The sequence below is a fragment of the Nothobranchius furzeri genome, chromosome 7, assembly GCF_043380555.1.
Source record: "Nothobranchius furzeri strain GRZ-AD chromosome 7, NfurGRZ-RIMD1, whole genome shotgun sequence".
Taxonomy (NCBI): domain Eukaryota; kingdom Metazoa; phylum Chordata; class Actinopteri; order Cyprinodontiformes; family Nothobranchiidae; genus Nothobranchius; species Nothobranchius furzeri.
In genome coordinates this window covers 78,567,931-78,582,503 of record NC_091747.1, presented here as the reverse complement: position 1 = coordinate 78,582,503, position 14,573 = coordinate 78,567,931, and the positions used below count along the sequence as shown (strand labels likewise).

The 14,573-nt window shown below is 41.2% G+C and overlaps 2 protein-coding genes across 26 annotated transcripts in view; one reads left to right on the top strand and one right to left on the bottom strand.

Moving 5' to 3' along the window:
* Positions 1-7,581, top strand: part of camk2d2 (calcium/calmodulin-dependent protein kinase (CaM kinase) II delta 2) — a 101,330-nt gene extending 93,749 nt beyond the window's left edge. For 4 of the 9 annotated variants that reach the window (XM_054751567.2, XM_054751562.2, XM_054751566.2 and 1 more), the window contains 5 exons: positions 888-908; positions 1,270-1,345; positions 1,420-1,514; positions 3,610-3,838; positions 7,354-7,581. In XM_054751567.2, coding sequence (XP_054607542.1) covers positions 888-908; positions 1,270-1,345; positions 1,420-1,514; positions 3,610-3,838; positions 7,354-7,357 — 425 coding nt within the window. In that variant the 3' untranslated portion in view covers positions 7,358-7,581. Of the gene's footprint in view, positions 1-887; positions 909-1,269; positions 1,346-1,419; positions 1,515-3,609; positions 3,843-7,353 lie in introns of those variants that run through there. The other 5 variants (XM_054751569.2, XM_054751564.2, XM_054751568.2 and 2 more) reach the window with 2 other exon arrangements.
* A 4,326-nt stretch (positions 7,582-11,907) lies between these two features.
* The window catches only part of ank2a (ankyrin 2a, neuronal), a 110,709-nt gene continuing 108,043 nt past the window's right edge, over positions 11,908-14,573 (bottom strand). For all 17 annotated transcript variants that reach the window (XM_070553790.1, XM_070553791.1, XM_070553796.1 and 14 more), the window contains 2 exons: positions 14,022-14,113; positions 11,908-12,313 (listed from right to left, as the gene is read on the bottom strand). In XM_070553790.1, coding sequence (XP_070409891.1) covers positions 12,130-12,313; positions 14,022-14,113 — 276 coding nt within the window. In that variant the 3' untranslated portion in view covers positions 11,908-12,129. The remainder of the gene's footprint in view (positions 12,314-14,021; positions 14,114-14,573) is intronic.

Below are 14,573 nucleotides of genomic sequence, written 5' to 3'. Positions count from 1 at the left end.
TTTTCAAAATAAAAGACTATTGCAGCGATGCAATTTCATATCTTCATATTCTTCTTGGTTTAATGGTGGATGGCAGAAGCAAACCGTAACCTTTGAAGTCTCGAGGGATTTTGTGATCTTGCAAGTCCAGCGAGGAGCATGGTAGAGAGGCCGCTCTACGGCTGAGATCCCCCCAGTGTGTGCTGGCATGTAGCGAAAGTCACAAGTAAACTGCTCTGCGCCGCTAATGCTTCCCGTGGGGGTAACCCTTTAACTCACAGAGCTGGTTACTGTGATAGATCACAGCCACTCATCATCGAAAGTAATTAGTCAGGTGTTTGCTAAGATTTAAAAATAAACAAAGAAGGCTGGGCAGTCACTACTAACAATCTTATCACTTGGCTTTTAAAGGAATCCTTCCAAAACCAAAAGTGATCACATTTCTGTCGGTAATAACTGACCAAAAATCCAGCAGATCTCTGATATCTAGGATCACCATTTCTATCTTTCTCTGTTTTTATTTTTTCTTGTTTGTTTGTTGTAAATATCTATTTATGTTTGATACATCCCAACACAGATAGGAGACAAAACTGCACACACCACTCATGCACACTCATCAGTCCCACACCTGGGCAGCTTAGTAAGCAGAATAATGAGATATCTCACTTCTACCTCCTCAGTTCAGACAGGTCTTTCTACTCCTAAACCCCCATTCCCAGCAAAACCAATCCCTGTTTGTGACTTCCATATATTTGCACCTTCCGGCCAGTTTATTCCTTTGTTTAAAAAAAAAAAGCATAATGGAAACAGTTGCACACACAGTATGTGCAGGGAAATGAAAATGGACCAGTCTAACATGTCTCTTTTGTTGCACATTTAATTTAAGTATTTTTTTCAATATTCCCCAGCCTGCACCAATAACAATAAAGGTAACTGTCCATATTACTTAGTTAAAACTACTTTAATAGTAAATAGTTTGCATCTGAATATTGTTTTGTATGTCTATTCTGAGCTTTGTTGGGTGAAAGAAATCCTCTCATGCTGCATTTTCCTGACTGAAGTCACTATTAGTCATGGAAGGCCTTTTTTCTTTTATATTTAAATATTTGAAATCAAAAATGTAAATTGTTCATTTTATTTTTTGAGTGCCTTCCATTTCTAATATTGTTGAAATCCTGCAGATGTGTAGAGTAGAAACCATTTCAACCTAATTTGATGTCAGATTGTTTATATTGGACCTGAGATGTTTTATTTCAATTTGTTGACAATGATCAGATTTTTTTGTTGCAGCTCGTAAACAGGAAATTATTAAAGTGACCGAGCAGCTGATCGAGTCTATAAACAATGGCGACTTTGAATCCTATGCGTAAGTTCTTCACCTTTAATTATAAAGTGATTAGTTTACCTTTTTGTTTGAAGTTGGATTTTTTTGTCTGACAGGAAGATTTGTGATCCTGGTTTAACTTCATTCGAGCCTGAAGCTCTGGGCAATCTGGTGGAAGGACATGATTTTCATCGTTTTTACTTTGAAAATGGTGAGTTCAAGAGCATTAATTATGAGGGATGAGCTCAGATCATTCAGATTTCCCAACAAGACATTTATAAGTTAAGGTCAGTAGCTCAACAGGCTTACAGGTTGTCCAGTAATTGGAAGGTTGCAGGTTCAATCCCGACTCCGGACAGAGAATGCTGCTGTTGTGTCCTTGGGCAAGACACTTAACCCACCTTGCCTGCTGGTGGTGGTTGGAGAGACCGGTGGCGCCTGTGCTCGGCAGCCTCGCCTCTGTCAGTGCGCCCCAGGGCAGCTGTGGCTACATCGTAGCTCATCCCCACCAGTGTGTGAATGAGTGTGTGAATGGATGAATGATTCACTGTAGTGTAAAGCGCTTTGGAGTCCTTACTCTGAGAGGTGCTTTACAAGTGCGGGTCATTTATCATCTGCAGCAATATGATGTAGGTTTTTGGAGCTGATCCTTGGGTCGACTATGATTTTTTGTGGTCTGCCACTTCGGACCTTAACTTTAACTGTGTCTGTGGTCTTCAATTTCCTCACTATGTTCCTCATAGTAGGAACTGACAGCTGAATTCTCTGAGACACCAGATCAGATGAAACAACGACAAAGTCGAAAATCGAACTGCGGCTTAAGGCATCCTGGTGCCGAGAGCACATATGGACAGCTTTATGTCTGAACACGGTGTTCATTATGGACAATTTATGATGAGCAAGTCCAATAACACCCACACCTCTCCGGGTCTCACTGTTGTTGCCCACATGAGGGTGGGTAGTCTGACCTGCACAGACAACAGTCCGGACCTGTCCTCTCTTACGTAGGCAGAGGGAGGCTACCCTCTTGCGCTCCGGGGTCAACTCCAACGTAATGGCACCAAGGCACAATAATTAGTGCTAAATATTTTCAAATCAATAAAACAATAGTGCCCAAATGTATGTGCGAGCCTAATTTTGTTTAATTAATTATTGCACACTTTCTGTAAATCCAATGAACTTCATTTCACTTCTCAAATATCACTGTGTTCACCAGTTTGATTATGTAACTGAAATTTCTGACCCAAACAACAAAGGAAAATCATGTAAATTATAAAGGGTGCCCATACTTTTTCACATAACTGTTGCTCCAAGTACAACAAGACTCGTCTCAAGGCCCTTTCCAAGGCAAAGTACTCATCAGTGCACTGAGTTCAGTTCATTATACCAATTAGTTATCTAATTGTCTTATTATCTAAGGAAACCCTGTAGATTACATCGACTCCCTGACTAGTGTCAGTGTCTTTACAGCAATCCCCATATTAAGCAAGCATGTAGCGACAGTGGAGAGGAAAACTCCTCTTCAACAGGAAGAAATCTCCTACAGAACCTGGCTCAGTATGACCAGCCATCAGCTGTGACTGACTTTGGGTTTGAGAAGACAGGCAGATGAGCCCATAGCAGTACTTTCTATTTTAAATAAAGTAAAAAGAAGAAGAATGTTCACTAGTTGGTAGTACTACACCAGCTGATGGCCCCCACCAGGATGGTCTCACAGCTAACAGGTGGTTTATGTTAGCACCCTCTGCCAAAACCAATGTCTGAGTCTGAAAAGTGGTGCAGAACACTTTTTAATAAGTTCTTCTTTGTGTAATTTAATCAAAAATATCAGAACCACTAAACACGTAGAAACTGCAGTGATGTAATTGTTCATAGATTATATTCTTGAAATAATATAAATGGGGCATTTCTGCATGCTACTTGAATTATTTGCACAAAATCGACGTGTAGCACTCTCTGTTTACGGTTTGTGTTTGCCACATTACAAGGGCACGGGCTTACCTTGGAGCAAAAACTCACTAATGAATAATGGTTGCCATAAATGGCAGAATGTTCTCAGAATGGGTAAAAATAGTTCAGATAAACCAGATTTGTCCCAGAAACCTCAATCACTTGGCAAGCCTGTGCTGGCCCACAGTCCAACATCAACATATGGAGACTGCAGCTCCTCGTACAGTATCAGTTTTTATTACAAAGAGGGATCAGTGGCTTGCTTTTGAGCAGTCACGAAGCTGTGTTAGGTTATTTCATTAGATTATGTAAAAGGTGTTATTTCTTGTATTTTCTCTATAATCTCTTATTTGCAGCGCTGTCTAAAGGGAATAAGCCGGTGCACACCATCCTCCTGAACCCACATGTGCACCTCATCGGGGAGAATGCAGCATGCATTGCCTACATTCGGCTGACCCAGTACATGGATTGCAGCGGCATGCCTCGCACCATGCAGTCCGAGGAGACTCGTGTGTGGCATCGCCGTGATGGAAAGTGGCAGAATATTCACTTCCACCGCTCAGGCGCACCCAGCATCCCCTCCCAGTAAGAGACCATTGTTGCTTAACTCATTTACTGGATGTAAATACATTTAAAAGATTATATGAATAATATCATTGTAGTTTTGTTGTTTTTTTTTAAATTCCTACATTCCAACTCTGTTAGAGGCAATTGCTAAGACCTACAGATCACGTATGTCTATTAAGTAATGATAATGTGGAGTTCTTACTCACTCCACATTATCAATTAACCGGTCAACCAACCCAAACAATCAACCAAAACCTTAAGAAAAAACATTTTTAAGGTAGTAAAACAATGTTGTAAATTAAATGTTATTAAAATTTGAAATCTAAAAAAGACGCATACAACTTTTGGTTACATTAAAGGACCCGAAAACCTTGATTACTTGTGAAATATATATTAAACAAAAAAGATAAATAAGACACACCAATGCAGTAAGTGTGAGGGTCTCCTTATTTCTGGTCTTAGCTGAGTTTTTAGCTGCTCGGCTAATGAAATGTGGTCTTTGTGAAGTTTTTTTGAGGTGTGGAAAACATAAGCGACTTACATGGGATAGTAACTCAGAAAATACATAAAATAGCCATGTAGCACTAACATACAAGTATTGTTTTCCATATGTCCCTGCTCAGACACACCTGATTCTAATTCCATTTTTGGATCTTTTTTAAAACACAGCAAAGGTTTCTCTTTACCTTGCTGCCAGTTTCGTTTGCGTCTGCAAACATCCTCAGAGCTGACGCTGTACACAGAAAGAACGCACCAAAGACACCTGATTCTAACTGCTGAATTTCCTTCTCAGCCTTCTCGTTTGAATGAATTTTCAGTGAAACGTCTACAATCGACAGAAAACCAGCTGTTGCTCCGGGAGCACACTGCTGATAATGTTGCTTAGAACTAAAACAACAGTTTGATGATGCACAAGACTGAACGCTACGCTAATCTCTTCGTTCTAATTCACACAATACACAAAAGCAAAATACATTTTCATTCCCCTACTTCCACAGCTAGCTTTAAATTTACAGAGTGACATTAATTCAGTGCTGGTCGAGTTAGCATTCAACGTGGTTGGTTAGCTAAGCTGGGGACTGGGACGAGAGCCCCCAACTGTGGAAACACAGCTGTATTGGTCAATACTCTGTAGAGTATTAGGCTCATGTAAATTATTTGTTGTACTGCCAATGCCAGGGAAGGGACTTAGGGAAAATCTAAATAATGAAAGATTACCTTCTTAACATACCGTAAATCCTCTAATACAGACCCGGGCCTGTATTTGACTCAAGCTCACCAAGCTCCAGGCCTTTATTGAAAGGAGGACCAGAATTAGAGGCAGGCGTCTATTTCTATTTGAGCAAAATGAACTAATGGTTCGCTGGAGTTTTTGACAATTAAAATTGCGCCCACGTTTTCAAAGTTAAACACATTTCTTTTAACAACGGTAGTTTCTGCTTCAGCCCTCTCCCCCCTCCCCCTGCGCAGCGGCCGCAAACTCACTGATGCGCCTGCAGCCTCTCGGAGTTCCTGCTGCTCTAAACATTAAAATAATTATTTCATTTTCTGTTCCTCACTTCTGATTACCTTCAATGGTGTCTGTTTGTTGCAACCACCAGGTACAAAAACTAACTTGTTTTTATTTGACTATTTTTCTGTCCTGTCTGTTTATTATCTTCCTGCATCTCCTCTCAATCCTAAAGAAAAACTGCTACCTGGGTTCATATATATTCACCTTATGAGTTACCTTTGAACTGCAGTTCTAAAAGATCTACCGACCGCAAAAACAGCGGAGTGCTCGCTGCTTGCCGGCCGCATCAGTGATCGGTGCGTCACCGGATGACAAGGTGATACGCCCTGATCCACAGGGAAACGCATCAGGCACAAATAAAAGACAGAAAACATTAAAGGAAATGAACCGACATGAACGATCGCGTGTCAGTACCGACGCTCTGGCACAGCGCGTTGCCCCCCCGAGCGCAGGAGCCTGTCACCTGCTGATAGCAGGCTGCTGTCTTTTCCGAGGGCTGCATCTTGCCGATCATTATCACGTGACAGCGACTAGTCGATGACAGGCATAAAAAGTCACTATAGTGAAGTCGACTAGTTAATACAACCCCTATTGCTCCCCAGTGTTCTGCAGCGCACGTTCTCTTTGAACTTTATATCAAATTTTCGCCTCCTCTTCATCTCCGCACAGTTAAAGTTACCCTCGCGGTCTATCACTGGCAAATCAAAAGTGAGACGATGACACAACCGCCCCCGTACTTGCTTGTTACCACATTCCACCCGGCCACAATAAGAGACTGGCCATTATTCACCTCCGCCGACTCCGACACCGGCCAAAATATGATACCTAGCCATTAATTGAGTACAGGCCTGTATTAGAGGATTTACGGTAATAGAACAGGGTTAGATATGAAATATACTTTAAACATTTAAAACTACACACCTCAGCTTCAAGTGTTTTCTACCTCCACTCACACTCAAGCACACAGTCACACTATTGTCCTTTTACACATGTATAAATGAATGGAAACCAGTTTTCCCAATAGAAACACTATTGTAACAATTTGTTCAATTTGAGAGTCGTGTTAAAAAGAAAGTACACCCACCCTGTTAAAAATGATATAAACCATATAAATGATCTTTGTCAGGTGCACAAAAACACAGATGGCATCAAATTAATGTTAAAACAAAAAGAAAAAGCTGGAGTGAAAGAATAAATATTTTCTTGTTGTTTTTGTTTAATTCAAGAGGGAATCTAGCTGCAGGTGTTAATGACCTGATATTTTAGTGTGATCAACTTTGTAAAAACAGACATTTGGTGGTGTGTCTGGAGCGTAAAGGTGCATGTTTACACAATGCCAAAGAGGAAGTTAGGACACCGAAAATCCCTTTAGAGAGGCAGTTGTTGCTTTCTATCCTTCTGGGAAATGCCGAAGGTCGTTTCCAAAACATTAGAACTCCGTCATCCTAGAGTCAAAGATTATTCACCAGTTAAAACGTTTAGGACAGCCGGCAACCTTCCAAAGTGATCTCCATCTGACTGTTCTCAGATAAACTGTAGAAATGAATGAAACCAAGACTTCCATTGCAGACTTTACAGAACCTACAGAGCTCAGTTAAAGGCGATGATCGGATAATTAGAGGAAGACTGAGCAAGTGCAGCTTATTTGTATATGTTACAGGTGAAAACACCTTCTCTGTAAAGAGAACATGGCAGCATGACTTTAGGAACGTTTCAACTGAATGAACCACATTTTGTCTGCTGGATAAATGAGACAACAGAAATATTTACCCATAATGCACAATTCCATGTTTGGTGTATACTCACAAGCACAGCGGTGGAGGGCTAATGATTTGGGCATGTCAAACACAATCTCCTCTGTAGACCAAAGTAGTCTGGTGTGAGACCATCTGCCTTGACACTAGTGCAGTAGTGATAGATATGGCCATCGGCAACCACCGAGTGGCCCGTTTAGACTATGATGTTAAACTCTGTGAAACAGTGATCTGCCAGTTATTTTTGTGCTCTTTTTGTCTTGCAGTTAATGGAATATCATTGTTGTGGAAAGAAACTAAATCCTATCAGCAAATCTAGTGGAGCGGTCAACTAGCCAACCCCCTGACTGCCCTTCAGACCTTTGACCCTTTCTGTAAGGACATGATGTTGCACAGGACACAAGCATTATTACATTTTACTGTTATGACATTTTACGAATGAACTGTTCTCTAAACCACCACCGGGTGGCAGCACACCGTATTTGGACATAATGAAACAAACATATTAAGAACATTTTTTGTTTATTTGTTTGTTTGTTTTCTAAAACAGTTTTGGTATGCATTTTAAATATAAAACAGATGTTTAAAGATTTACTGTAACCTCTCCCAAAAAAGGATTAGTTCTGTATTTTTACATGTATTTCTGTGTGTGCAACCTTAAAACTCTTGAAGAATGAGAATCTTAAACATGGAGCTTGCTTTAGTTCTGGTGATGTATATACAGTACATTGTGATTGCTGAAAACAAACAAAACTCTTAAACTGCTATTCTTCCTAACATGACTTCAAAGTTTATGTAAAATGGAGCAAAATTGAGTTATGAGCTACATTTCTGTTTGCTATGAGCTAAGTCATACTGTTTCAATGGTCAGATTTTAATCTAGTACTAATTTAAATATTAAGAAAAGCAGATCCGCTTCCACTTTGCATTGACATGTTTGCCTTTATATCAGTGAAATAAGAAATAAGAGAATGTAGCATATATGTAACATATGAAAACTAAAGACTATTGTGTAGTGCATGGTGGGGGAGGGGGCAACCACAAGTAAGAAACTATAAAATCTGCTGTTTAATTTGTCAGTCCCTGACATGTCTGTCTGCATTTGTTCTTGCTGCGCATCGGTCCCGTTGCAAATGTTTCCAATGTCCTCCGGTTTCAAGGGCGTAAAGGCTGTAAGACGAAGTTTTAAATAAGGACACCATTCCGGTTAACGTCCGGCACAAACATCAGAACCTTACGTTAAACAGGAGGAAACAAGTAAAACGAAACCCTGGAAGCACCTTCATGATTTTGTACAAAAACAAGAAGCTCATTCTTCACTCTGTACTTGTGTCGTGTGCCTGTGTGTGTCGCGTTTCTGTTGTCATTCTAAAATTCGTGTCACATCAGTGTGTTGCTTGCCAGCTGCAAAGAGAAGATGCCGATTATAAAATGAAGTAAGGATTTGGGATTTCAGCCCCGTGGAGCGAACACCTGTTGGAATGCTGAGGTCCGATCACAATGATGGGATGTCTTCCTCGCTGATCAGTGCTTCTGCTAGCCAGTGGTCTCACCACGGTGGGACAATGACGTCCACGTTGTCCCTCACTGTTTGCTATTTCCAGTTGGTTTGTCTCTTCTTTTTTTCTGAGGGGAAAAACATGATAAATGTTCATTTTGACCAAAGTATGATGTCAGTGCAATGCAACACTCCTCATATGTTGTGTAATTATTGCCAGCATGGCAATGGATGGCTTAACATGTTTAAAAAATAAATATAGATACAAATGAGTTTGAACTTGATGAGTTGTCTTCTATCAACAGGAACAGTGTGGCGCTGCTGTGATGTTAATTCCTCTCCTTATACATGATTAAAATACATAATCAGAATTAAAACAAACTGTCCTAAAGTCCTAAACCACTTCTAAAAGCTTCATTCTCCATCGCCTTATGTCACAAAATTGATGCAGTTAATGTGTTTAAAGGCTACGTGAACTGAGAAACCGTGTTCTACTTATTATTGAGGTGTGATGGGTCACTTTGAGTTCCACATGCCGTCTAAATGTGAAAATAGTCTCCTACCTCTGTTTCATGCATTAGACACTGACTGGAAAATACATGGGGAAACACTCAGATGAGAAAAGCCAGCGACATTAGCACGTCTTTTTGTTAAATTAGCAATGATGGACTCGCCCATGTTGGCTCACGACTGGACAGGCAGAACTCCCTTCAGGCTTGTGTTATTTGTGAAAAGAAAACATTAACATTGCAAAGCAAACAGTCAGTGCTAGAGTTGTGTTGCTGTTAGCTGTTAGAGGTGAGATGTCTGAATTTTAGGAAGTAAAACCCCAAGTCCTATCGTGCTCTGCTCCCCACTCCTCTGGCTCTCTTCAACTTCCTGAAATAGGAGTGCAAGGGCATTTTTCCCACAGAGATGGACTCACAAATGGTAAATGGTCTGTATTTGTATAGCGCCTTCTAAGGTTTCTACAACCCCCCAAGGCGCTTCACAACACAATCAGTTATTCACTCACACACACAAATCACTGATTTATGCTAGTGACCAGTGATGCCAGTACACATTATTCTAAAATGACCACTTTTTTCAGTAATGACTAATCTAACGCCTTACTATTTCCACATCAGTAAACAGATGAATGGCTTTGGATTGGTTACCTCCATCCATCCATCCATTTTCTGAACCCGCTTTGTCCACGCAGGGTCGCAGGGGGGTGGGGGGACTGGTGCCCATCTCCAGCGGTCAACGGGCAATCAGGCGGGGTACACCCTGGACAGAGAGCCAGTCCATCGCAGGGCAACACAGAGACACACAGGACCAACTATCATGCACACACACACACACACACACACACCTAGGGACAATTTGGACAGACCAATCAACCTAACAGTCATGTTTTTGGACTGTGGGAGGAAGCCGGAGAACCCGGAGAGAACCCACGCATGCACAGGGAGAACATGCAAACTCCATGCAGAAAGATCCCAGGCTGGGAAGCGAACCCAGAACCTTCTTGCTGCAAGGCAACAGCCCTAACCACTGCGCAGCCCAGATTGGTTACTTCGCCAAGAAATGATGCGTTGCTGGTTACTAGGTTTTTTTTGTTGTTGTAATTTTTTTGTTTTGTAAAGATATTAAACCCAGCTACAGGAATAGCTATTAACTGTACAAATTGCCTCAACATAAATAAGTTTGGCTATGCTCACAATAGATGCTAACTGTTAGCACTGGGAAGAATGCTAGAAGTTACTCAGTAACTGTAACCAAGCCTTTCAACCTCATGAAAAACTTGCAAATCCAATTAGGACTTTCTGACCAACACAAATATGTGTATGATGCGCAAACCAATTTTATGTCACATCATTGTGATAAATGCCACATTTTAAAATGTAAGTGGGTTTCTGGAGGTCACTTCAATGTCGCTCTCTAGGTTTTTCATGGCCCCAAATCTGGGACCAACTAAAGCTGAAAATGTGTCGTCCACACAACCTGCAAAGAGCCACAGAACAGCAAAAAAATAAATAAATCACAAATAATCCCCTGAATTACTTGATGATTTCATTTTTTTTAAGAAAATGTTGGTAATTAAACTCAAGACGTAACAAAACCGACACCATAAATTGGTAGACTTTTATTTCTATCAGCCATAAATACACTGCAGCCGGTTTGTATTTACTTTTTGAAATCTGATACAGTAACACATGCCCTCGAAGATATTTATATATATATATGTACTGTATATGTATATGTAACTGTCATCACAGAAAAGGGATGCTGATCTTTCAAATTAAAAGCATACTGTCACAGTGAACTTTGCCTAATTTGCATCTGACATTTTTCTAAATGGCAAAGAAAGTGAGAAGTGATGTAAATACACGTGGTGGGTACATAAAGGAACAGAGCTGTGTAAAACTGATTATTGAGCTTTTACTCGGATGCTTTTAGTATCGCTGCAGAACCTAATAACCTGTGCACAAAGCGTGGAGGTGTTCTCGCCTCACATTCAAGAGTGCAAAAGCAGTCAGTGTAAAATAAACAGCACACGTTCTCTTTCACCACACGCTCGCTCACACGGTCTTATCCAAAATGTGAACTAATAAAAGTTTAAAATAAAACAGGAAACACCTGATTACTTTTTCACAAAGAAATGTAACAGTAGAACAGCTGTGATTGTTCTGTTACTCGGTGACAAACTGAGGACTTTTAAAAAGAAACAATCAGTCTAAAATATATTTTGAGCAACTAAAAAAAAGACATTTCTAAACAAAAGTTTACACATTGTTAAAGATAAAGTACTGAAACCAGCAGTCACTGCAGAAGTCTGGTTAGTCACATTCACCATCCATACAACAGGAGTTAAATAAATAAATAAAACATAATAAAAAAAAAGAAACAGAGAGGGAAAGGAACGTTTAAATGTCAAAGCTGGGATCAAACTGACAGACGTTGATTAGCCATGCCTTTTCTACTAGATGGGTGATTATTAATCCTAGGCTACAGCTTTTTCTGATTATAGATAATATATCATTATCAAAGACAAGAGTACACGTAGTCTACACAAAACACGACAGCAGCTGTTAGCATAATCAGCTTTTCTGTTAGTGACATCATCGCCTGAACCAATGAAAACAAAAAGCAGAAAGGAAATGGTTTCAGTTTTCGGAGCCAGTGCAAAGTGGAATCCTGTCTCATCGTCTGAGGTTTGTGAGTTAGATCTGAACAGTTTTTATTCTTTATCTACCAAATGTTCAAGACAAAATTAAGATTTGTACATTCAAAGTAAAATTAATCAGGGTAACAACTGAAGGCTTTCTTTGGTCATAAAAAAGGCAAAAAAAAAACCTCCACAAGAACATCAAAAATAAAACTCGGAAATATATATTACTACAGAAAAAACTCGTCTACGAGAACAACAATGCCATCTTCCAGGGCTAAAATGGGAAAACTGGTTTCTCTGAGGTGTACACTGGGATTGCATGTGGAGAATGCATAGGATCAGCAGGGACTTCAGCGTGGATAGAGCAGGGGGAGAAGGGGAGAGAGTTCCTTATTCTTCTACTCTTTGTTCTTTGTTTTCTTCTTGTTCGTAGCAGCGGTGAAAGAGCGGGTGGAGTTGCTGCAGGAGATCACGGGCTCTGGGGGTGTCCACTTGCTCTGGGAGGACTTGTCGGCTCTGTCCATCTCCCTTCACCACTGTTTGTTTGAGGATGTTAGATTTACGCATGCGGGCCCTGAAGACAAATCAGTTAGAGAAGGAAAAAAAAGGATGATGATTTGGAAAAAATTCACACATAATCTCAAGCTGAATGCATCAGATTCACAGCAAACACCTCAAAGTGCAGCTCTCCCTGCAAATCTCATATTTAACACAAATCAGACCTCATGATTGATGATTGATTCATCTCTATCTATTATATTTATTTAAATTAATAAAAACTGCAGACAAAAATAGGGTTTCCATCAACAGACCAGCTCAGTGGCGTACTGGTAGACTGGCCACCCTGAGAGATTGAGGTTCGATTCCTGGTCGGGTCATACCAAAGACTTTAAGAATGGGAACCAATGCCTCCCTGCTTGACATTCAGCTTTAAGGGGTTGGATTGGGGGTTAAACCACCAAATAGCTCCCGAGCGCAGCCACCGCTGCAGCTCACCGCTCCCCTCAATGGGGATGGGTCAAATGCAGAAATGAATTTCATCAGTGTGTGATGACGCCTATGGGACCTTAACTTTAAAACAAAACTAAAATCTATTGCTTTCAGCGCCCTCTGCTGACCAGAAACTGCACTTAACAGTTTTGTGGTTCGGGTAGGAACAGCGGTGGGACGGCAATAGCTGTTTACTGTAGCATCTTTGTTCTCTTGAAACTGGTTGGATGGCTGATGAAAAAAATAACAACATTTGATGCTAATTAATCTTAAAAAAAGATAAAAGCAAGATTAATAGCCTTTCTAGGGCAGGGCTATTCAGTTCCGGGCCTGGAGGCCCAGTGTCCAGCACGTTTTAGTGGTTTCTCTGGTCCAACACGCTATTCAGTGGCTGAATCACCTGTGCAGCAGCTCATCAGGCTCTGCAGTAGCCTGCTAATCACTTGCTGATTGAAACCAGGTGTGTTGAAGCAGGGTTGAAACTAAAACGTGCTGGATACTGGCCCTCCAGGCCCGGATTTGAATAGCCCTAATAGTTCCTTTTAGTCAGTGACTTCAGACCCCATTCCTTTTATTGTGCTTATCTCTCGTTGCAAAGTACCATAAAAAGGCAATGATGTTAAAACTAGTAACTGTTCATTGGTGAGGATGTGCAACACCTTTCTGAACAAAACATGAAAACACACTAAACAGCAAAATGTACCTTCATCCAGCTTCACATGCTTATTAAACACTCACACACACACACACACACACACACACACACACACACACACACACACACACACACACACACACACGCACACACACACACGCACGCATGCACGCACACATGCAGACACACACACACACACACACACGCATGCACGCACGCACGCAGACACACACACACACACACACACACACACACACGCACGCACGCACGCATGCACGCACGCATGCAGACACACACACACACACGCACGCATGCACGCACGCACGCACGCATGCAGACACACACACACACACACGCACGCACGCATGCAGACACACACACACACACGCACGCATGCACGCACGCACGCGTGCAGACACACACACACACACACGCATGCACGCACGCATGCAGACACACACACACACGCACGCATGCACGCACGCATGCAGACACACACACGCACGCACGCACACACACACACACACACACACACACACACACACACACGCACGCACGCACGCACGCACACACACACACACACACACACACACACACACACACACACACACACACACACACACACACACACACACACCTTCTGATCACAGTCCCATTTTCTCTGACAGTCTCTGTTTCTACCACAGGAGGGAGTTCTGATCTGCTCAAACCACAGAGATAACCCAGTGCCTGGTGGTGTGATGGGGAGAAATGGAGACTTGTGAATATGAGTCTTTGTATGTCGATGAGACCCCCCCCCCCCCCCCCCCCCCAAGGGGAAAAAAACTGGCACAGACAGTTTGCAATGATGCTTCTCAATATTAATAAAGTAAACAAAACAGTATAATGTGCTGTAATATTTGTAAACGTGACAGGAAATGACATCATACCATAAAACATTTAAAGGTGTTACTATAATAATGCGAGGAGGTAAACTTAAGGTAAGAATTGTTTTCAGGTGAATTTTTAGTTTTCCCTTCGCTAATTGAACAAGGTGGGACACCAGTTACATTCATCAATAAAAGTCACTGCTTTCGACTGTTTTTATTTTATTTTATATTCTTTATTAAACCCTTACTTAACCAGGAAATCCTTTGAGAAAAAGTCTCTTTTGCAAAGGTGTCCTGTTATATAAGTATGCAACATATGA